General features: G+C 41.0%; 1 protein-coding gene across 2 annotated transcripts; it reads right to left on the minus strand.

Annotated features, from left to right (window-relative positions):
* Positions 1-3,426: 3,426 nt before the first annotated feature.
* trim71 (tripartite motif containing 71, E3 ubiquitin protein ligase) lies at positions 3,427-24,357 on the minus strand. 2 transcript variants are annotated; one of them, XM_027032447.2, is made up of 5 exons: positions 21,085-24,357; positions 19,605-20,199; positions 7,981-8,148; positions 5,709-5,843; positions 3,427-4,990 (listed from the first exon to the last, which is right to left on the minus strand). In XM_027032447.2, exons 1-5 carry the CDS (start codon positions 21,090-21,092, stop codon positions 3,539-3,541), a joined length of 2,358 nt encoding a protein of 785 aa, XP_026888248.2. In that variant the 5' UTR covers positions 21,093-24,357; the 3' UTR covers positions 3,427-3,538. The 2 variants fall into 2 exon arrangements, with proteins under 2 accessions (XP_026888248.2, XP_026888247.2); XM_027032446.2 differs by having other exon boundaries at positions 19,605-24,357.
* Between the last annotated feature and the right edge of the window lie 577 nt (positions 24,358-24,934).

The raw sequence follows: 24,934 nt of genomic DNA on the forward strand, positions 1-24,934 counted from the left end.
CATCCCTCAAAATACATACTACTCTTAGATATCTTCCCTAATCAGCACACAGTCAATATATTGATGAAATACTGGATGGTCAGGTTCTGGTTTAGTGTTACTGAAAAATGAGGTGGGGGTTACACATGATGGCTCCTCAGGACATATTTAACTTGTATTGCTGTCAAACACAAATAGTATACAATTCCTTAATCAAATCTACTGGAATACATCTGTCAACACTACATTTTAATGAGGAACCACTAGAGTTGAGGTCAATCACATGAAAATAATGGCCCTCATCATTTTACCCTAATTACCATATAGGTTATTATAAATAGGGAAATTGTAGGTTTAGAGGGGAAAGAGGAGAAAGAAGTAAATAAAACACAAGAAGGGGGGGCGGGGGCCGGGGGGCTCTTTGGCAGTTTCCATTCTGATTAAACTCCAAACGTAGGAAAAAATTCAAAGCATACTGCAGCAGTTTTAAGGCATGTGAATTTAAACCTTTATCCTAGTGTCTCACACAGACAAGTACCTTACTCTATAAAGCTATCTATCAAAGAGTAATACAATCTTGTAGTCAAAGCAATCCACCACAACCCAACTCAGGAAAACTGTGTGTGTTTGTGTGTGTCATTGTTTCCCCTCCATCACATACATTTGTCTACAAGGGCTTTTAAAGCACGCAAAAATATTTTTTGTTTCCTCTTAAAGGGAAGAGATTTCTTTGGGTTTCTGGGGACAAAACTGCAGCTAAATCCCAAAAGCAATTCAAATGCTTGACATTAATACTGAAAGATCAAATCAGTGTAAAATCAGTGTCTAAGCAGCAAATCCATGTTTATCCCGTCTACTGCCCAGTGCACATGCTCTTCTCCCCCTTCAACAGGTCCAGCACTTGCCTACAAGCCCCTTGGTTAGTTTTGGAATCTTTACATTTCTAATCTTTAGTTACCAGCCAACATTCATTCTGTAACCCTGGGATCATTTCCCCCACTTCCTGAACTGGTCTCACTCACTGTGTTGGACAACGCGCAAGCAACTACAACAAACTTCGGAGGCCTTTACAGCCCCTTCGTCTTCAACGGCGGAGTAAATGGGCCCCCTTAACTTCACTCAGCTGAGGTGCACATGAAGGTAATGCAGTGGGGAGCTACTTCACAGAGGTGATGTTGCACAAAATTTCTCTGTAGAAAACCCAAGTCTAAAATATTCAACCCAGCAGCAGTCTAAAGAGCAGCTCCAGAACCAGTGTCCATTCAGACTTCCTTTTGACACATGCCTATTTCCAGTAGTCACTGTTTGGCAAGACAGAATTCTGGGCTGCATGTGAACAAAGCTGACTGCAACACCTGGGTACAAGAAGCCAGTCTAAATGGAAATACTGTTGGTACAACCTACTTGTTGCCTGGTCATGTACTGCAATGCTGCCATGCTTTTCAAACACTCAACTAAAATTTTAAATGTCCTGGTACTTTGAGACCTGGTGCTAGTACTTTTGGGAAGCACCACACAAGTGGAGCCCATTCCTGATGTCAAATTAGAGCCACATGGGGCCTATTTTTGCAAATATGTCTGACCTGACCTTCACCATTCACAAGTCACAACATTATGTACCAGACTTAAAAGTAGCAACCCAGCACAGGCACACAGTCAGCAGGAAAAGCCCTAGATTTCACCTCTGCCACTGCATGATCAGCTTAACAGACAAACACCCATCCAGAAGAAAAAGGAGCTGACCAAAAGCAATACCTGCAGAAACACTTTGGGCTTTAGGGCCTGGAAACAGCATGTCAGGAACCAGCACTTTTTGAATAAATATTTCTCACTGGCACCTCAGCTAGACTTCACTAAAACAGTTTTTAAATTTTAAACACATTTTTTTTTTTTTTATTCTTACATGCCTTATCTTTAGACTGGCTAAATATAAGGGTGAAATCTGCTGGGTACTATTCTGATGCATGTCAGTGCTCGTCTTTTTTGTTACTTTCAAATGCTTCCTTTTTTTTTTTTATCAACAGTAAAGAGAAGCAGGCAACATCATTCATTAAAGTGGTTCCCCACAAATAAAGCAATAATTTTAGATTTAATTTTAGACCATGCTCAATTGATTTTAGACGTTTTCAAACTGTGTTCCATTGACAGAGCAAATGGTCTCCCAGGAGATCTAACTCGTAGCTCTTTCTTTCAGGATTTAGCCAATAAATACATTCCAGACATTCAGAAAGGGCTTTCCTCCAAATAAACTTTGTAGTCCTACACAGTTTGGATTACATCCAAGTTTGCCAGCTACAGCAAGTCAGCCATGTGCTAACCTTTCTGACAATCTTCACTTCATCTTAATGGTGCATTAGATGAAGAACATACAGAACAAATACAGAAATAAACAAAACAAGGGATGATTCAATTTTATCGCAGGTCCCAATAATAAACAAACAAAAACATTTTCAAAGCTTCATGGAGATTTCATACTCCTTTTCTCATTTTCATCAACACGTTTAAAACATTTTTGAAAGTGGGAATAATCAGATTCTTGCATTACTCAAACCCCAGGGCTCTGTTCTACACTGAGAGCCCCAGCAACTAACTCAGCTAAAGCCCACTATTCATACTATAGGCCATCTTGCATGGTGGTCATTTTGGTGGTCATTTCCATAGGCTTACATATTACTTTTTAAAATGGAAACAAACACAATGTGAGGTATGTAAAATGAGGCATTTGTACACAGAGGTACATTTATCATGTGAGGTAAGGTGTTTAAATGAGGTATGATGCAAATGAAAACCAACCTAAAAACATAACATGAAATTCAAAACAAAACAGTAGATTTATCAAAACATTATCCAAATGTTCCTGCCAAAACATGCAGCCCTCGTCTTTTGGTTCACTGTACTCAAACATTCAGGGGTCCAACCTGTGTTATGTGCACAGTAAAGATCAGGAGAAATTTGTGCGAGCTGTGCAAATATCAACCAAACATTGCTTCATTTCTTATGTTATGTCCTCTGACTCTACAAATAAAAAAAAAGCACTGAGGTAGACTTCTTTATAAAACTTCACAGACTCTGCACACACAAGAGAGTACATTCATACATAAGCTGGATGAGGTAGGTATAATGCAGAGAGAGAAAATTATTTCAAGAATGCTAGAAATTCCCTGAGAAAAAAAAAAAACAAAAACAAATAAGAAAAGATTTCAAGACACAGATCAAGAGCAGAAGAGCCTAAACTACCAGCAACCACAGTCTTCTTGCTCTACTCCTACTCTTAGACAAATGGCTTGTGTACAACGGACACTTTCGCCAGCAGCGTAAATCATACTACAAATCACTATATATATATATATATATATATATATATATATATATATATATATATATATATATATATATATATATATATATATATATATATATAATATTATATATTAAAAAAGGCTCCACACTACTTCCACTTTTCCAACATTCAGCCATGGTTCGCTCCTGACCAGGGTGTTCCTAAAACCTCCTCCCCCCCCTCCCCTCAGCCATCATACTTTTTAAACCTTATATAACATCAAAACATGAGGATCCGGTTGTTTCCAAAGTCAACGGCTACAATCATTCCGTCGGGGGTAACGGCTATACCCGACGGGCGGTCCATCTGCCCAAAGCCGCTACCCTGAGTCCCAAACTTGCATAAGAAGTTGCCATTGGGTTCGAACACCTGAATACGATGGTTGCGGGAGTCGGCCACAATAACGCGATCCTCTTGGTCCACGGCTACGCCTTGCGGACGTAGGAACTGCCCGTTGCCTGTTCCCTCTGAGCCGAGAAAGCGGGCTGACTGGCAGTCAGGCCTGATGACGAGCAGGCGATGATTGTTAAAATCAGTCACAACTAGATGGCCCTCCTGATTGAAGGCGACCCCTCGAGGAGAGTCGAAATGCTTCCAGAGAGCACCTTCAAAGCCGTACTTGTTGAGGAACACCCCATCGGGCCCGAACAGCTGCACGCGATGGTTGCGTGTATCCGAGACGAGGATCTTGCCCTCAGAGTTGACGGCCACATCCCAGGGGTAGTTGAACTGCCCATTTTTGGTTCCCTTTTCGCCGAACTTGAGCAGGAACTGGCCGTCAAAGGTGAAGATCTGGATGCGGTGATTGTCCTTATCAGCCACAATGATTCTTCTCTGGCTGTCACAGGCAACCCCAGCGGGCCGGTCAAACTGGCCAGGCCGTGAGCCCAAAGTGCCAAACTTGTGGTGGAAGGTGCCACACGGCTTGAAGATCTGGATGCGATTGTTGCTGCGGTCCGCCACGATCACGTAGCCTTCCTTATCCACGCAGATGCCCCAGGGACGGCACAGCTGTCCATCGCCGTCACCCTCTCCACCAAAGGACGCCACAGGCAAGCCAATGCCACTGTAACTGCGACCGGATTTGACCATGACCTTGAAGGGGCTTCCCTCGATGTGCTGGTTGGAAATGAGCACTGAGAGCAGATGCTCCCCTTCGCTCTTGGGCACATAGCTGACTGAATAGGTGCCGTCTTGATGGTCAGACACGTCTGCGCTGGAGAAATTGCCGTCCGGACTCATCAGCACCGCAGAGACGCCATCACCACCGGACAGCCGCGGCTCTCCGTCGTGGTCGTGGCCCACCACTGTGAAGGACGCCAGCTTCCCCTGCAGCGCCCTCTTCAGGCCTTCACCGTGGGCCTTAGTGGCGGCCGCGAAGGCCCCACTGCTGATGAGCCCCATGGACTTGATGGCGATGAGCAGTGCTTGGTCCGGAGGTGTGAACATAATGCGGTCGTCCTCCTGCGGCTGAAGGACGCAGCGCAGTGCCTTCAGCTCCTGCAGCTGTTTCAGCATGTGTTCGCGCGCTAGCAGGATGTCCATGCTGCGGCCTTCCTCCAGCACCTTCGTCACAGTGGCAATAGTGCTGTCCAGCTTGGTGAGGTTCTGGTGGAGCTTCTCCACCTGGATGTAAAGCGACTTGGCCTTCACTTGCCGGATCTTCTCCAACTGCACAAGGAAACAGAGGTTTGAACAGGGAAGGCTGCCTGAAAGATTTTCAGTGAATTCACCAAGACAAAAGCTCAAACAGCAGCACATACGTTTCTGCTCTTAAAGTATTAAAAACTACTTAATATACAGGCTTTATCACTGTAGAAAATCGCTACAACGTTTGCACATAAATGCAACACTGGTTCTCCAGCGATAACACTAAAGAAATATCTGAGAGCTTGGAATGTGTGTGAATAATATTAATGTAGCATGACAAACATCAATTAAAAAGAATGAAAATGAAAAGTCATTTCATTTAAAAACACTCGTCAATGATACTGAATTTTCAAATCCCTCTGTTGCTAGGACACACCCTGAAGTCTAGCTGCTATTACAGGATTAACTAGTGATCATCAAGCAACAAAAATGCACTGATGAATCTTGTTACACACTGGTTTGTTCAAGTGATGCCCGATACCATGGCGTTAAAAGACAGCTTGGGCTTTCAAAGCCTCCTGCTCAGGACTAAAAGACCAGGGCTGTAACTGTATACACCATCTGACCCTCGACGTCACAAGAAAGCACTCGCTCCTGAATAGGGTGTGTTCCTGTCCAGCCAGCAGTGTAACCTTAGTAGTAAGGCGATCTTTCAGTTAAGTGAATAAAGACTCCTGTTCCTAATGCCCATGGCAAACATGGAGGGGGGCCCCTGGTCCAAGCTGGGAAGTCTGCTTACCTTCCACAGTAGCTCACACTCGCGCTCCTCCAGGGCTTTTTTATGGCGCAGCGTGGTGGTTTTTACCTCCGACTGCACCACCTTGGCCTTCAGCTCCACCTGCTCGGCGATGGCTTGGGCTTTCTCAATGCTCAGCTGCAACAAGAGCAGCAGCAGCAGCAGCTAGGCCGCTTAGTGTTCACAGAATACAAAAAACAGCATACTGTACAATATACCTCAGCAAGCAGTTTAAAAAAAGAAGGGGGCATAAAAGCCCCACGATGTGTGAAGTTATGAAATACAGAACAGACAGAAAAAGTAGTACAAGAAATGGTTTAGTTCAGACAACTGTCAGTAAAAGACCAGAAATTACTTCTTAGTAAGGGATACTGAATACTGTATTCATAAATACAGACATCCACAAAATTAAGACCTTCCCCACACACATGCAAACACACACGTACACACAAATGCTGACGTAGCTATGCTAGTAACCCTGAATGGATGCATGAAAGCATGAGGTTCCCTTTGTGCCATTACACAGAGGGGGGGGGGGGAGACATCAGGCAGCAGTGTCATGACCTTTAACCTCTGACTAAGCAGCACAATGCTCTGGCAGAGGGAGTCTGGACCCCCGCACTCCCCCTCAGCATGCATAACGACAACCACAATCTTCCAAGGGTTTTTTTGGCATTTGTTTGGTTCATAGAGATTATTTCCCAAAGTTGCCATTGTCCTCCATGTAAGGGAGATCCAAGAATTCCCCTGTAATTTGGAGATAGATAAGTTTTTTTCTGACAATACCATCAATGAGATTTTGCAGTTTTGAGTCCTTGCAGTCATTGTATATGTTATTTTTTTCAGACTGTATACATTATATGTAAAGATGACTGGGGCCTCATTACCATACTTGCAGAACCGTCTGCATAATCGAGAAAATAATGAGTACTTTGACCAAGTGGCCGGGGGTCTGATGCAGGACGAGGGGCCGGGGGTCTGATATGGCACGGGCCAGTCACGGTCAGGGCACTCTCAACGTGCCGCTGTCCGATGGCATTGTTAATACCCTGCAGGCGCTTTGAGGCCCATAACCGATTAGAGGCTTCCTATTTAACACCACGCAGTAATAGGATTAGGACAGGGTCCAAGAGCCCAGCCGAGCTGGGGTAGCTGCAGCTGGTCCCCTCTGCTTCTAGCCTAGAGCTGATGAACCTTCCAGAGAGCAGGAGCCTTCCAACAGCATCTGGCATGACAATCATTATGAAACACTTTGCCAGCTGACCTTCCACTTTGGAAGCTAAACATTAAACTCACACTGGGGGGCTTGGACTGTCTTTCAAAGCACAAAACAGCCTACCATTCGCCAAAGCAACCAAATGTGTGATCTGTATTTGAGAGCCTGTGTAGGGGCCCGTCTGAGCCAAAAATGAGCACACTGCCAAGAGCAAATCCTGGCTGATCCAAGATGTCTTGTTTTGGAAGCAGCATACCGTGCAAAGCACTTCAGTGGGCCCAGAAGTGACGTGCAGTGGAGGGAGTGTCCAGAGGAGGTGCACAGCCAACTCAACCCGCACATTAAAGAGAGGGCAGGGCAGTCATGCCTTCTTAAGTCCTTGTTCAATAGCATCCATGCTCTGAAAGCACCAATCTGTTCAGCCTTTCTCTTTCAGACTCCACGGGCTCCTCCTGCAGATAAGCTCTGCTCAGTGTCACCAAGAAACATGCGAACATCTCTCTTTGGGGACACGTCACCCCTAGCCCCACCCCCACCCTCAAACTGTCCTCTGAAGCCAAAAGTAGGAGTGATCGAAACATTTCCTCTATATAGAACTAATGATGCATCCTGTTCTGGCCATCGGGGCCATGACTGTGGCTTGGAAATTGGCCCATTCTGGTCAGAGGGAGGGGGTTCCCCACAACATAGGTCCACAGACACTTTATCAAAAACATTTTAGCCTTCAGTCAGTCACTTTTCTTTTACAAAAAGAAATTATCCATGCATATTTTTATTTATACATGCTTTTCCATGTGTTGACAGCTCTCCCCTTCCCCAAATGCAAACTGAAAAGGTAGATCTCATACATGTCACAGTTCAAACAGGCAATAAAATCAATCAGCGTATGGCTAAATAATAATTAGTGCAAAAATCTACAACTAAAAATGTAAAGCGTAAAACGCTTTTTTTTTTTTTTTTTAACATTATTTTCACATAATAGTCTCTAAATCACAATATTCTGTCCCAATATGTAAAAGCCCATGATTGGTGGATGGGTGTGGTAGAACGCTGTCTGACCTGTACGGTCTGCCTGCCTTGCTGGGCATCTGCGAGTAGTTGGATGGTGAGCGCCCGTGAGTCCTGCAGCACGTCCTGCAGGTAGGACACACTGTGGCCCACGTGTCTTCCCACGCTGCACTCCCTGCAGATGGGCATGGAGCAGCTCTCACAGAAAAAGCGCAGCACCTGGCAGGAGAGAGCCAAACAGCACATCAGTCCCATGCATAGCCACTCCCAGGCCAGCCCACCACCCAGCTGGTATCCAGGTATTCATTTGTGCATCGCTGTACATAATCATATACTGCCATACTTCCAGACTCAAACTCAAGCCACATCAGTAGATTTCTCAATGGCAACAGTCAAAAGAGAAAAGAAACTCAAGTTAATCATGGTTTACCAAACTATTTGATATGTGCCACATTTATTAAATATCACACAAATGCCATGGTTTGCTGCAACATCACACCAGTAGCTACAATACACAAGCTCCTTCCACAAGAGAAACTGTCTGACCTTCCCAGCAAAACAGAGCATGTAAAACCTGAAATAACAGACAAAAATGAAAGAATCTGTTTGTAGACCAGTATCCTCAGTTATCAGGGAAAAAGAACCCAGCTCATCACTAAGGTCAGTGAGTGACTAACGAAGCAAAGAGGAGGTGTCGTCATCCTTTCAAGCTCCAAAACAAAGCCCCTCTTTATTGGTTTCCTGTGTTCTGACAACATGTGATGGATTGCTCAAGACTTATTGTTCTGTCATTCATCTGTCTAATTTTTTAATTATGTCACTGTTGTTTAAGAAACATCTGAAGATGAGACGAGACAACAGCCTTAAGGGCTTTTCAGTTTTCATTTGAATTTTTAAAAAATCCTGCAGTAATGTGTTAGAAAATAGGATTACTGAGTAAGCCCTTAATAAATTGTTCTTACGCTCACAATCCCTGCAGTACAACATTCCCATAGAGGTCTGTACAAGCTGCCTCCTTCACAGGAACATCTTTACCAAAGGTTCTATCAAATGCTAATGGCACACCTGCCGAGCACAGAGCAGGAGCAGCTGCCAGGAAACTCTGAGCTGTGGTTCCACTCGTATTACCTGCCCGGAAAAGCTGGCCCTTCTCTCTGTGAACCAGATGGCCTGACTGTGCCAGTGTACACAGAGTCCACGTGCAAGTACAGCCTGGGAAAAAGCTTTATGGAAGGGCAGACCTGAGGGAAGAGCTGAAGACTTCTCACAGGGAGATGACTAACAAACACTCACTCACCATTCTTTTGGGGGAACCTACTGTGATGGCCACAAAGACCCAGAACAATATGAAATGAATGCAAAAGGAACACCACTAAAGAATTCAATACTGAATAAGTTAAACATACCCTCCACTGATGGCCATAAAAAAAATAAAATAAAATAAAACAACCAAATTAATATTTGGGAGAAATCAAAACTATACAAAAGAGTGCAATTTGAATCAAACTGAAATATTAGGCAAAGAGTTTGTGGTCAGCTTTCTTCAAGACTCTGATTTATGATACATACACTTCACGCACTTGTGCATGTTCCCCTGTTCTTTTTCTCCCCTTCATTAACTAGTTCAACCCCTCTCCCCTCACACATGTACCCTCTCTCTCCCTGAAATGAGGGACCATTGGGCCTCTGGAATCTAGGGGTCTTTAAATGTCTTTGCAGGTATGGACTGATGTTCTCTTGCAGTAAAGAACTTCAGGCACAAAATGAAATCTGTATTTTGTTAAATATTGGGAAATAAATATTCATAGACAAAATGTTTACAGAAATTTTTACTTCAAGAAATCCTAAATTTAACATGACATGAAAGCATATGTAATACGAGTTTTGACATGACAGGACATGACAAAGTATATGCAACAGGCTTCAGGGAAAGAACAAATGGTGAAAGAACAAGCTCAATAATGAAGTCTCCATCAAACTGCTCAAATATCTTGGAATCTAATTTAAACCCATGCCTTTTCATCCTTATTTAAAAAAAGAAAGATATTATATAATATATCCCTGTCCTTGCGATTTTCTTTTATACTGAACTAATGTATAAGGCACAAACAAGGCATCAGTTTTCTCTATGAAATTCCATGGTAAACTATAGTACTACATTAGGGCGAACACAGTAATACTAGAACAGATGGCAAAGCTGTTATGATCACTGGCCAGCATCCATGCCATTCTGGATAAATTTAAGTTATTAGAGCAAAAAACTTTTACATTTCTTTTTTGAACGCAATACACCAATGCACTATATACAGAAAAACCATTTTAGATGCAGTTTGTCTTTTAATAAAAACTGACTCAAATATTAGGTCTCACACAAACACAACAGAAAAACCGGCTAAACCTGAAACCTTGCCATTGCTAGTTGAGAAACAAAGATGTCAACAGTAAGAGAATTTAGCAAAGTGCTTCGCTCCACTCACTCTCTAGCACCTCCCTTACTCCAGCACCCCCACCACACAGCCCGACTCCAAACGAGAATTACATGTTGCTACCTCCTTTCCCCTCCTGCAGTGTGTCATTCAAATACAGGTCTATACGAAACCTTATTTTGAATGCTACAGTCTTCATTTGGGGTTAACACTTGTAATGTAGCAAAAGAATTGGCAAGAAAAAGGTATTATATGGAATGATCCTAAACTAAAAGAGCTACAACAAAACAGCAAATGCCCGTTTTGTGAATTACAAATCAAAATCTCTCTCACTCTCTCTGTGCAAGTAACCCCCTGACCACTTTAGGAGGCGACTACCCTTTCAGGTGACCTCATGGACTGTTCACGAGAGGGCAAACAAACCTCTGCCTCTAACCTGGGTGTGTGGATGAGACAATAAGAAACTGCCATATTACTCCTACAACACCTACAATTCACCAGGACACCTGGACCTGACCGACATCGTAACCTTCTACGCACTTGTATATAACAGGATGAGGCACAAGCATTCTGTGTGTCCAGGAGTCCGTTCCTCAATTGAATGTTGGGACACATGCTAAACAGCAACAATAAGAAGCCAGTTCTAGGCCTGTGGAGGATGGAACCCTTCAGACATGCCAACATGCCCTGATGGCCTACGTCTCCGGCTAAAACGATATTACACCTCAGTGCTATTAAAGGGTTATTGATGAGTAGTACTGGCCTGTAGTTTTTCTGATTTAGCTTTATTTGTAAAGGGCATGTCTGCTATCCTGTTAATATAAATCTCAAGGCTAGACCTCCTATGCAAAACAATGTGAGTCTAGACCTCATAAAGGGCTCTGTTGGAACTTGCAAGTGACTGTTTTGACTGGTGGAATATCTGAAGCTCTCCACTGTTCATCTGCAGGCCTTTCTAAGTGCTCTCTCCCTCTCCCAGCTGGGTACATCTGTCTTCCTTCATTTAACAGCATTAAACGTTCAGACATGTGTCCCACTCTTGTTGAGTCCTGTTTTATAGCTATGAGGAAAGCAAACCTTTAAGACTATGATGTCTTGGAAGCTTGAAGAAGCAAGTGTGGAGGGAGGAGGCTAGAATCTCATAACTCACCAAGTCAAAATTATATGTTTCATGCTTACCCAGATATAGCATCTATCTAAATGTTGTAAGATGCTGAAACAAGGAGCTGGGACCATGTTCTCCTCCTACAACGGGCCAGGGTTTGAGTGCAATCACCACCAGCTCATGCCAAACATCTAGGGTTAAAAGCTCCAAATATTTATTGCAGTGCTTACATCAGTGCGTAAACAGTGGAAGGGATTCAAAGCCTCTGCCTTGTGGACCCTGATTTATGTGCAAATACATACAATAATGCTGTATTCTGGTCTAAAACAACAACATATGCTTTTTAAAAAGTCTACAAATTTCCCCAATTACATAAATATGTTTAAAGATGTTCCTCACTAATATTATGAAATGTGCCTCTTGCAGGGTGGGCTTGGTCATTTTCAACATTTCACTAGTATATTTCAAACTGTCAGGTGGGAAAGAATAGCTTGTCAGTAGGAGACGATGTTTGGCTTCTAGTCTTGTGACTGTCTACAGGCATCAATCTTTGGTGAGTTCTCAATGTGCTGACCATTCCACATTCCTCTAAACCTCTAAAGGAGGAAGGCCTTTCAGAGGAACACTCCCAGACAGAGCAACTGCCCACAACAGATGGCCTGCGTCTTGGGTTCTTCAGAGATTGGCAAGAATGGCTTGCCAGATTCAATATCAAAGGTCCAAGAGGAGTGCACATGAAAACAGTTAAAAACAAAGAAGCACGGGAAAATGGAGTCACTGAAATAGGGTCATAAAATGCATGCTCAAAGGCTTTTCTGCACTGCTTTTACAGAGACCCCCACTAGAAACCAGAGACTCACCATCCAGCACTCTCAGCATAAGCACAAGATCAAGCAGAACCGCGCTTTGGACTACTTATGTTTTGAATTGATGGCACAAATGATCATTAATCTCACAGAATAATGAAAGCTACAGTAATCTTTAGTATGGCCTTTGGAGTTCATGCCATGATTTTATTGTTTAGTTTGCCTTTGTAAATGTTGCTTCATTTAGACCTACTGAGGCTGCTGAATGTTGTGGTATATGTGAGGATTATATTCTAGCTACCTCACATGATAAAAGTATTTGTGAAGCATTCAAAACAAAAACAAAAATTTAGTTGTAATGTCACTGACTTCCTGAAATATAAAATGAGTAAATAATCTATTAAAAATAAATAATTTATTCTGTCTAAATATGAGTATTTCACACCTATGCCATCATAACAAAAATAGATGAGAACTCTGGAGGATTGAAACTGATGGTGTAAAGTTAAACTGAGAGGAAATGGCTGATAAAGGACAACACCTTTTGTCTCAACACCGCCTACTTTAAATACAAGGATATTTTTTCCAGACAGAAATGTGGCCGTCACATGTCACATGGACTGCCATTGTAGCCATCCTAAACACAGAAGGGAAGGAGAGGCCCAGACACCTTCTGGGGAATACCCCCCCCAGCCATTGTTCCAGATGATACACCTGGGTTAAGATCAAAGTCCCAGAGGTGCAAGCCTTCACAACACTCAGACACCAAGTTCACTTTGGAAAATGAACAAGACAATAAAGCTGGACCATTTACTCAGCAGCAAACATAAAAGAGGATAGCAATATGGATATTGGAGTGATTACTGGGATGAATATACAATGCCTTTCCCACCCACAAAAACATTGATTATTTTAACTGTGAAATTATTTTTAAATCATGTCAAATTATGTCTTAAATTATTACTGCATCTGGGGAGGAGAAAAAGAAAATGAATGAAGCATGATGGCAGGTACTCATTAACATTAACTGAGTAGCATCAACAGAATAGAGCTTTATAAAGTCTTGGAAAACTTATATTTGGGTCTTCTACCTTCCCACAGTTTTTAAATGTATAAATGAAAATGCAACTTTAAAAGCACTAGTGCAAGAGCTTTCCGGGGACATGTGAAAAAAGTAAATAAAATCATTCTCAGGATGGCTACATTGGTATGCCCTTAACAGTTTCTACAATATTGGTGAAGAGCAGAAATCTTTTGTAATCTTCATTAAACCCATAATGCGGGCACATGCCATAGCGTGCTGTTGGGTGGCTGTCTGGTACTTGTTTTCTCTGCAGGAGGCATTTGTATATCATAGTATGACATCTCCATTCTACAGGCTTGAAGACATAACCAGGGGAATGATGGATCTTAGAGCCCAAATCAGCACAAGAATATTTAACACGGCCCAATTCGAGTCACAATGAAAGATTTTAAATGAAATGTTTCAAAAACACTGAAGGATGGGCTTGAAAACAAAAGTGATACTGTCCCAAAATGAACAAAATACTGGAAAAAACTACAGGTCACAGTGATAGGGATAATGTATGCAAATGTTTGTCCAACATTTAGTCACACAGTTTATACATGTCCTGATTGTAAAGAATGGAGACTCAAGTAACAAAAAGGGCAGCCTAACTTTGAGGCTTTGCGGTACGGTTTAGACCTTGCATTAATTGTACATTAATATTAGATCAATTTCAGTTTCAATTGACCATCACACCAACACATTATTCAGTATTAAAAAGTAAGGAAATGTTATTTTATGCTCGTCTTGCATAGGGCCAACAAAAGATTAATTTAAATAACTCCTGCTGACAGGCAGGCAGACATTACTAAAAGTATGATCATACAGGTCTCCAGGAACCGTTGCCCATGTTCTTAGTGTTCTTGATCATGGGATGTTGGATGGGTTAAAAAAAGAACAGAAAGTGGGATTTTTAATGAAGTGGGTTTTTAAACCACTGTGTGATCTGCAGAAATGTGCGACCAGGAAATACCCAGATTCTAAAAAAGCTGACAAAAAAATTGGTTCTATTGGAAAATTATGCTCTGAAAGACAGTTGCTCTGGGCAAGGTTAAAGGTCGAATGCTATTAAATTGCAGTGACGCCAAACAAAGAGTACCCTTAGTAAAAGCCAGGCCCCTGGCATAAAACGGATATTTGGTGTGGGGTGTGGTTGGGTGGAGCAGAGGTTACTGCATGCAGGGAAGCAGTGGAATCAATGCAATGCGACTGAAACCAAAAGCTAAACTAACTGAAACGCAGCACATTACACCAAAACCCATGAAAAACACACCAAACTTAGAACCATGATTCCTACTGTCTTTAGCTTATGACCTTGTTTATTGGCCTCATGCTGCAAAAGCTGAACCCTCAAGCATGTTGAGAGAAACTCATGCGAAGTCAACTAGCTACACATCAAAAAAGTAGCCCAATTCTGAAGGAAAACCTTTAAAATATGTTTTAGGATTTTAATAAAAAAGGCATTTCATGACATTATAATAATCACAAAAAATGTAAAGTTCATGCACATACTGCAGCATGCTCTTTTGAGGCAGTTCACAGTGTTAGACAAACCTAATACAGTGGGAGACAGTTACAACTTAATCACATGAAACAGTAAATCTTTATAGTTTCTCACCCTCTTAGCTAAGCACATAGCAGCCAGGTGGAACTTCCTGAGCTGACCTCTAACCACTGGCCTAAGGGCAATAACTGAGTGCTTGTACTGTCCCATGCTACCTCACTTCTCCTAGCAACAAATTACTAGGACTTATCTACATGACACACGCACACACACAAAATAGCTTTGAAGTCAATTTAACACTAAACAGTTTGCATGAGACAGAATGACCAGATATACAGATACAAGTTCACCACCAGACTCAAGTATTCTTAAGAAGTCATAACCATTTAGATTTTTTTCTGAATGCACAGCATAGATTGATACATGTTAAATGTATAAAGCATTAAGAATTATTCATTAATATATATATTTTTTAAAGTATGCTTATGATTCTCTAACAGATTGCAAAATGTGTGACTTTCTGCAAATGAGGGGGATGCTCAATAATATTTTAAAAGATACAAATAATTAAGTATTTTTGGCTACCACTATCCAATTGATAATCCCTGGGAATGCTTCTACTGTATTACACAGGTGGGAACCAAATCAGTGATCCTATAAGCATAGATCATGTTACATGCCTCTGGTCAGTTTCCAGATCACTGTTTGTTTTCAGCAGGGGAAAATTCTTCCTACTTCATTGTGTCAGAATACTTGGTTATTTTTTGAGTTGACAGCAGAAAGAAGAATGCTTACGACCGCACAGTTGCTGTAGCGATTACTAAAATGACAAGCCTTACTCTCCAAATCATCAGAAAACAAAGCATGCAGTAATGATTTTAGTGTGAGCGTTCATCTGTGCCAGATTCAGAAGTCTTGAAACCTGTAAAAGGTACCTTAAAAACTTCTGCACATAAGAGCCAAGCGCTGCTTAGCATGCACAGATCCAAACAGCAAGACAAAGGGTAAAGCAACTAAACAAGCTATGGAATCAATCTGTATACATAGGAACGGAACAACAAGGCTGCCTGATGCATTTCATTGGTCAATGCTGAACTGAATATCTAATTCTAAGGTTGACAAATGTTGTAATACAGAGAACAGATCTACAGGCAAGCCCAAGTCATGGAGGCTGATGTTATTGTTCTTCAAGAGGAAAAACAAAGGTGATGGACTTTGGCCCCTGACCCTCTGCTCACACACAAACTATTTGACCTTTCACTTGCAAATTCTCTGACACACACCCACAAACACCCCCCCCCTTCCTCATCGAAGCACACCCCTTGGCAGAATGGGTGTGCAAGACACAAGTAATGGCTCGGCCTGCTTACCCTTACCAAACAGGACCACATTCCATTCTTTATGGCACCATTTGAAACAATTAACAAGCCCAACATTTTAAAAAGCAAAAACTTAAAAAAACAAAAATGATATTCTGATATAAAAGACAATTCAGACAGAGTGAATGAACACAGTGATTTGCAGGACTAAAACTGATAACAGCAATCGCAACTCATCTAAGTGGGTGAACCGGCACATGTTCCCTTTTAATTCTGTGGCATGTGTGTGAAGTTGCATATATACATACATGTTTTGGTCACACTAAAAAATTATTGGCTCATAATTGTACAGGATATTAATTTTGATCAATTGTGTGTGAGAAATATGACTATTTTAAACTGCACATTTAGATAAATTATATCACTACACATGACCAGATGAAGAGACATGGGGGAGGTGCACACGCAGAGAGAGAGAGAGAGAGAGAGAGAGAGAGAGAGAGAGAGAGAGAGAGAGAGAGAGAGAGAGAGAGAGAGAGAGAGAAAAAAAACAGGGAATAGCAATATGGGCAGAAAAGCAAGCAGAGAGAGGCAGTGGTTCCTGGGAGCTGATGTCATAGCATTCTGGAAGCCGGCATCTCTTATGGAGACTCAGTCACTGTCTACAGGACCCACTGCTCATGAACATACATGCACATATCTATTGACTTCACCCCCAAACCACTTTACTGTAAATTCATATCATAAGTACATTTTATAAAGAAAAATCAAAAAGAATTTCCTTGGAGATTTAGTGTTACATTTTTTTTTTTAATTTGTAGTCCCTAAGCTGGGCCAGTGCTCTATTTGCTAGATACAAGAAACAAGGAACAATGTTGCCATTGATCCTACCAACCACCAAACAGCCACTAGTGGTTCCTAATTCCTGTCCTGGGGACACCGTGCTCTACACATTTTGGCGTTTCTTGTCAAGCTCCAAGCAGCCTAAGAGCTAGATAATTAGCGTTCCTGCTCTAAGAAGCCTGAGGGTGAAGTAATTATCTTATGAGTTGAATCAGGTTTTAAGATTAGGAACACTAAAAATGTGCAGAGCAAGGCCTCTCCAGGAATTGCTGCAGCATATTTATTATTATTCTTATATTTACAAATAGAGAAATTATAACATCACATGACCACACTAATCATATTTTGAAAACATGATTTCATGACTCTAGTTTGGACTTCCTGATAAAAGCATCCTGTTAAGACGAAGCTTACAATGGATTCACCCCTGCTAGTTTTGGGAAAGAGCGGTCTGTTTCAAACATGCACAATTTCTGCTCACAAGTCAAGATGAAGCAGAATTTTAGTCATGCTTTCTTCTAGCCATGATGGCTAAACTGTTGAGTCTAAACAGTGTCATGACACTGCACAACTGTGGGTAAACTAAATTAGAACCAATCTAATATTAGTGACTTGCTAAAGGGCCCCACAGCTGCAGTCATATGAAAAAAATTTGAGAAAGAACCTGCAGAACCTCAGTAGAGAGTCTGCAGGCAGCAGGCGCCATCAGCAACCTTGCAGTTTGGGGTGCAGAGGCCTGGCCCAGTGCTGCCCACTGGTGCAATCGACAGCATGACTACCGTCAGTGTATGGAGCAGAGCATCTCTGACAGCCCGTTGCTACTGCAGTGCAGGCCAACAATGCTCTATTGGGAAGACAAAGGACAGTCATTATTTAAAGGTCTGGTCACTACGATGACATGCAGAAATTTACGTCGATCCAAATTAGTTCGTTCACAGCGAGGATTTTCAGTTAACCGTTTATATACATTCGTGTGATATTTTTCTCTCTACAATACACGTATTCCAAATAAAACGTTTGTGCATTTAACGCGGTCCATTTAGTGTTAAGGTTACCACGAGATGCTCCCGGAAGTCCTATCAGAATGTTACGTGTGTTACGTGACCTATTCTTTTAATTATTAAAATACTGCAGACTCAAATGTGCTGTTTATGTAACCTACTTGCTGACCATTAAAACGCCAAAAATAACCTATTGAAAATGGCATTACTTTTCTAAATATTAGATGAATTCCCATTCGGAATTCAAAAGGTTCGCAAAGGTTCTACTTGCGAAATCAGATTCAAGGGTTTATATTAATTAAACAAACTATTAAGAGAATACGTCAGCTAATCAAATGCAATTTTTAATTCGTACTGAGCCCAGTAGGATCAATCTATTCCTCTTTTAGTGCTTATATATATATTTTTTTTTATTCCGATCGAACTACCAAGGCAATTACTAAAGGATTATTAGGATGCATGTAAACGCATTAATGGAATTAATTCCACACAGGACCAGCACAGCCACAGGAAAGCCCTTGGGTGTTTAAATGATCAAAAAGCAAATGTATACATGTATACATGCAAAAACATTCGTTCCCAAATAGCTACAGATACCTGTTTTTCATCTGTTTGAATACCGTATAGGCCACTGCCTGAATTCAGCATGGTACATTCAAACATTCATCGTTGACAACGATTGGTCCAATTCTGCCACACGAGCAGAATACTAGAAAATGTACGGGTTTTTTGTGCGATTCCATGTCACTGTTGTAATCAAGAGTTTGAATAATTTTAAATATTACTATGACAAGTTCTCAATCTTGCAAAGTTCCTAAGTAACAGAAATGTTTGAGAAAACATTCTCATGGGAAAACAATTATTGTACCATTCAATCCAATTCCATTTATTCAGTAGTTTATGATGTATTAGGGTTATGAATACTATACAGACAATACTGACTTTTTAGAAGGGCCTATGGCTAACCCATCAGCAGGACATCATGGCACAATTTTAAGATGAAAATACATGACAAGAAAACAAAGCAAACATTTTAAGATGAGTTATTTAAGTCTGCTTAACTGGCAGAACTCGGCACAAAATTGACCCTGCGATAAAATTAAGTATTCAATAAAACAAAAGACCTTGTGCTTGTATATGTGGGAGCCGACTTCATGGTTAGATAAATATGATTAAATATTTACTAACAACCTGTTGACTTCTGATACAACAGAACCAAATTCACAACTTTTGCATTCAGTTAGATTTCCCCCTGTGGCAGTAGGTCAAGTGATGTTAAACTGTCCATCTCGTGCAATAAAACACCGCTGCAGAGGTCACAAACAGACACTAACCTACTCTTCTTTTTACTCAAAAAAGACCGTAAAAGTCTAATTCTCTAGGCATGTTTTTCTTCCAAAAAAACTATCATGATTAAATTTTTAAGTGAACAGATGCAATTTTCTCTCTTTATTAAACGTTAATGCTGTCAGGAACATGCTCTCCAAGTTCATATCCATATTACTTCTCGTAGCACAGCGGGCCTAATAGGTATAACACTGCTATGGTAACGGATCCGCTACTACGACGCATGTTTTTAGTTACACAACAGAACCTTAAACTCACCGCGTTATCGTGTTGTTGACAGTAGTCCACTCGATCCTGGAAAACAGGGAGCAGCGAGAAGTTGTGGAACGACTGGGACAGGCTGATCGGAGTGTTGGAGCTGTTTGTTCGATTCGCCAGGTGCAAGCTCTCCATCAGTCTCTCAATAAAATGGTCTTTGGTCAGGCGGACACGCTGATGGGCTCGCACGCAGTTGTCACACAGGTACTCCTGGCAGTCCAGACAGTGTGAGGTAGCGGGGTTGCCTTCGTCGCAAGAGCTGCACTGAGGGTCTGCGAGGTGGTGCGGTCGGAGAAGACCACCGTGCGGGTTGTTTCCTCTACAGTTATTTTTGCTCTGCTCCTCGGAGGAGACCACGACGTCCAACAAGTTGCTAAACAAAAAATTTGTCGACGGCAGAGCGTCCACCCCGGATTCCGTCATCGATACTTTCTGGTCGCAAGTCGGGCATCGAAGTTTTAAAGGATCACCGTTGTTCCTTAGGCTCTCCAAACATTGCCTGCAGAAGGCGTGCAGACACGGAAGGACGTGGAGTCTTCTGGTGGATGAGGTAGATGAGTTGGATGTTTGGGAGGAGGACGAGGAGGTAGATGAACTGGAGGAAATCGGAGCAGAGGAGCCACACAATTCCTTACACAGAGGACATGTTTGCAATTCGGAATCTGGAAATGACGCCATTTGGACTAGCGCAGATCAGTAAATAATTTAAGACGTAAGATTGGCAGAGACATGCGTTGATTTGCCTTGATTGTTAGGCGTTAGGGCAACACAATGTTGATTAGACTCCAACAGAAAGGCCTACCGTTCTTGTAGTTGTGTAACTGGTGGTGGATGTTTAAAGCCTAATAAATCGTATAGAACCAGCTAGCTAGTATGGGAATCGAGAAATCTGATTTTCCAATCTTGTTCTTGAAATTTGGCATAAACTTAAACTTAATTAGCTGCCTGTAATAAATCCGTAAGGTATTAGAAGCATCTACTTAAAAAAAAAAAGCATAACAGAGCGTGCTAACCATTTACCAACAAACCGTTGTCATTTTAAAGCGTTATAGCCCTCCGATGTGGGGTATTAACGTTATTGCGAAACATGAAATCCGCTGTGAGGTCCCTGCTCCGATCCTCCCCCACCGTCGCATGACTAAAGGGGCCACACGTTCAATACGCCGTCAGTTTTTTTCGTCCAAAATACAAAATTCTTCGTCTCCCATGAAGGCTCTATTTATTCGTAGTCTTCCATCTGCGATTTTGTTCGGTTTACTTTCGGGTTGGTGCGTGATGCAGCGCACAAGGTATTTAAATAATTCGCCAAACTATATCCCATGTAGCTTGTAGCTAGCAGCTCCTGTGGGATCCTCTTACTGCATTACAGTCTCGCTTCAAACAGCAAAAAAAACCCCGCTCACCCCTGAAATCACCTTCTCGACTTAACTTAGGACAGTTAAGGTTTCTCTTGGAGAAAGGAGAGGACAATTCAACCTACCGTTTCATCTCAAAATATCAGTGTTGTTTTTCCAGAGGCTTCCCTTGACTTGACTCGGTTATTCGATAGGACGATATCACAGTCTGTTCCTCTAACGCTACAGAGTATTGAAAACCGTATTGTTTCAGTTCGAGTTCACTTCTCAAGGACGCATGTTGATGCCATGTGAATTTGCGTGCATTTCGCTTGATATTACGTCCATGTAACGTGAATTGCAGCGCATAATCGAGCAAATGCCTCAATACTGGGAGATTTGAGCACACTTCCGCTTGATCACACGGGGGCAAAGCAAACGTGATGAGGGGGTTGGGCAGGGCATCAACCAATAAACTAGTAGATTAACTAGTTCCATATTGGGCTATATTAGTTGTCTTACAATTCATTGTAAATTGTAAAGGTGATGCTGTCAGTTGATTTTGAGCTTACGGGCATTTATAGGGTCAGTGTAGGTTGGTTGATATCTTATGGCCACCAAAGTTTATTTTAGTAGCTTCCTCAATTCTAGAAATGACCTCTTTTAAAATAACTGATGAAATTCATCCTACAATTTTGTTGTTGTTGTTGTTGTTGTTGTTTTGGTGTTCTGCTGTTTCATTCTTTTGAATTCACTTAGTTACATCCACAAATGTCTGAATAAATTAATAAAATATTTGGCATTCAAAACCTTAAATTTAAAACTCAAAGTCGATCTGCCTCTTTTTGTAATGCTACAGTGATGGCCCCTTTCATAAAAGATAGCTACCACATGTAGAATTGACTTTTGAGCTCATTTACAGGCTCTCAGGATGGGGTGTTGGTGTGGCTTTAGTGTCTGAGGAGGAAGCCTCTCGGTGGGGTTTACACTCCAGATGCGAGCAGCCCAATAAAGCAGTGGGATGCCTGACTGAATGACAGGGCTCTGGGAGAGACCCTTTGACCCCCATTATTGTGAGTTGGATTAAGGGCTGTGGAGGCTGGTCACTCTCTGCTTGGAGGTTCTGGACATCCCAAGGACATTTCATTGATCTTCATGAGGAAAACCGGAATGGGGGTGGGGTGAGGGAAGCGGCACTGCAAAACTCTGCGAATCAGGGAAGGGTCAGATGGTGGAAATGACCACAGGCAACACGCACAGGGGTTTGTGTTTGTGTGTATGTGTGTGTGTAATGAGGTACTGGTTCTTTCTTAAACACCAGAAACAGGCAGTTCTTTGAGTGTCATTTTCACTTGGAAGCAGTGAGGATAAATTTACGTAACATAATACTTAGCCTGAAAATATTAGATGGTATATTTTAAAGAAATAAATGAGCACAAGCCACTCACATGAATGCACCTGAATGCTGAAAATAGGAAATTTGTTTATTAGATGTTCCTGTTTGTTTAATGCTTTTTTTGTTGTATTATTTGAAAATGTTTGTATCTTTCATTCATTGTCAATGGGTCAACACCCCCCACACCCCAAAACCTCATCACTCAGCCTTTGCAACAAATATGCATTATTTCATAAAGAGATTGCAGTGAAATTTTATAGGGGCAGTGTGGAAGGGTCCACGTGTGAGCCATGTGTCCAAGCTGCCATAGTGCAACGGGCAGAAGTGTCACCAGTGCTCCCTTAGGGAACACGATCAACCATGTGTTACATTTACATTCACTAGGATAACTGAAGCTTTTGTGCTGGGTAGCTTACAATGGCTGCATATCAGTGATACATTATGTTACTGTTGTGACTAAACCTTATATTCTCAAAACACAATCTTGTTAGAAATCTGTTCATTACTGTGATCTGCGCAAATAATCACAATGCTTTAGCATATTTGGGTTAAATGTGTTAAAAAACATATGGTTAGGACTTAATCACACAGTTTTGCCAAATAAGGAAAAAGAAAAAAAAATCTATAAGCAATTACAGTAATTGGAATTAATAAACAGACTGAAATTAATTTAAGAACATTTGTTTTAATTTGTGAACATACTTATCTGACAGTAGCAACTTCAAATTTGACCTGAATCTTATCACAGTCACAGGCTATGATACCTCCATATTTATTATTTAAAACCCCTTTACTCTACTAAGAGCTCATAAGTTTCTTATAAACCAATGCATACTGGAGCTGTAAAACAAACAAGCAAGAAAAAAATCCATAGGTTATTAATTTGGCATTCAGGACTCTTTAAAACACAACACAAAACATCAGATTTGCATCTTTCAACATTACACAGTGAAATATGGACTAAAGAGGAATCTTAAGAACAGTAAGAGAAAGACAGGACGAAAAAAGACATCTATATAAAAATGTTAAGCATAAAATAATTAGCAATACATTCATGTTATTGCATTAAACTGAATAATATTTTAATGTATAATAGCACTTTCATTAGAATCAAGGTATGATTTAAATTGGTCTTTGAAATCCAACTCCTCGTTTCTTATTTGAATGTGTGGACAAATAGGTCTGCTCATTTCTGACATCTAGGGGTTGAACTTGTTTTTACAGTTTTTAAGAGCTGGCCCTGTACCAACCTAAAGTAAGATGTAGAAGGATCTAGGTTACCTATCCAGTTTTACAGCAGACAAAGAGTGAAATGCTCTTGGCCAGCTATGTCACACACTGTGCGACACTGATTATTGTGATTATTTATTATTATTATTGATTTCATTCTTGTACAACATAATTTCTTGTTTTGTACTTGAGCTGTATGTGCCACATCAGTCTACATTAATGAGGGCAGTAGTTACTATGTCACAAAGTTATTTCCTTCATTTGCATCAGCTGCACCGTGTTCAAAAGGGATTAATGCGCTTCTTTGGGAAGAAATGGACTTCACTCCAGTGTGGTATTTCAACTCACCCTTTCTCCGTCATTTGGCACCATAATAATAAGGAGCCTAATGCATGTTAATTATTGCATGTCACAGAGTTCAAAAAGCCTCTCGATTTAATACCTCTGCTAAAAACGTGCCCTGCAAGCCTGAGGGGGGTCTGCAAGAACTGAACAACCTCTTTTTACTTTAAAAATGAGTAAGAGGCAAAATAGATTAACACTAAGAAGAGCTCACAGCACCATAATACCTCTTAGAAAAAAGCCTTATTTACTTAGAATGTTTGCGGTTTCTACTCAATGGACAAATTATGCATAAGAGATTAAAAGCAAAGTTTAAGTTAAAATGTACACATCAAATTGTCACATTGTTCCAGCTGAAACCTTACGTATACCCTTCCATATGTATTTTAATTTCCAGTTCCATTCAAATCATGTAAACCTGAGTCCATTTGGTTCGGTGTGATCCACGGTTATAGACTGAACTGGCACATATCAATGAGACTTGAGCTTCTGCTACTCCCAACAAAGATGATGTTCAGAAGCAACATTCTGGATTTCTCAAAGAATAATAGAATTCAGCTTTATTTAATCAAATGTGTTTTTCAGTCTCATATACAATTCCATAAATCAAGTAGTTATTGCCTAATTTGCTAATTTTATACCCCTTAACATTATTCCACTTGAAACATTTACATTGTGCTAGCTAGCCTACCTAGGTTATATACAGAGTATCTACAGGTAACCATTTAACTTATACATCTTTTCCTCCATTATGACAACACAGAAGTTAGGATTAAAAATATCAACAAACTACATTTATTTCCTTGGTTTGCTGATTTGTCTAAGGAGCAGCACTGTGACCTTTATATAAATGCATTTTAAAAGGCAGGCCCGGAATGTAATGTGTATGTAAAGTTTACATGTCTAAAGTCAGATTAATATGTCAGTTTTCTGAATCACTGAGCACACATTTTGTAGTCTCTTTTCTGTTGCTATAAACTACATGAAATGTTATTCTATAATGAGGATGAACTATTGGTAGATTAGTG

This window comes from Electrophorus electricus, chromosome 10 (genome assembly GCF_013358815.1).
Source record: "Electrophorus electricus isolate fEleEle1 chromosome 10, fEleEle1.pri, whole genome shotgun sequence".
NCBI lineage: Eukaryota > Metazoa > Chordata > Actinopteri > Gymnotiformes > Gymnotidae > Electrophorus > Electrophorus electricus.

Bases quoted from the DNA above. Each gene is read 5' to 3' on its own strand.
- trim71 (XM_027032446.2), bottom strand. From the start codon at position 20,282: ATGGCGTCATTTCCAGATTCCGAATTGCAAACATGTCCTCTGTGTAAG. The intron at 5,844-7,980 runs GTCAGACAGCGT...CTCTTGTTGCAG, and splicing joins AAGGCAGGCAGACCGTACAG to CTGAGCATTGAGAAAGCCCA. The intron at 4,991-5,708 runs GTAAGCAGACTT...TTCCTTGTGCAG, and splicing joins AGTGTGAGCTACTGTGGAAG to TTGGAGAAGATCCGGCAAGT.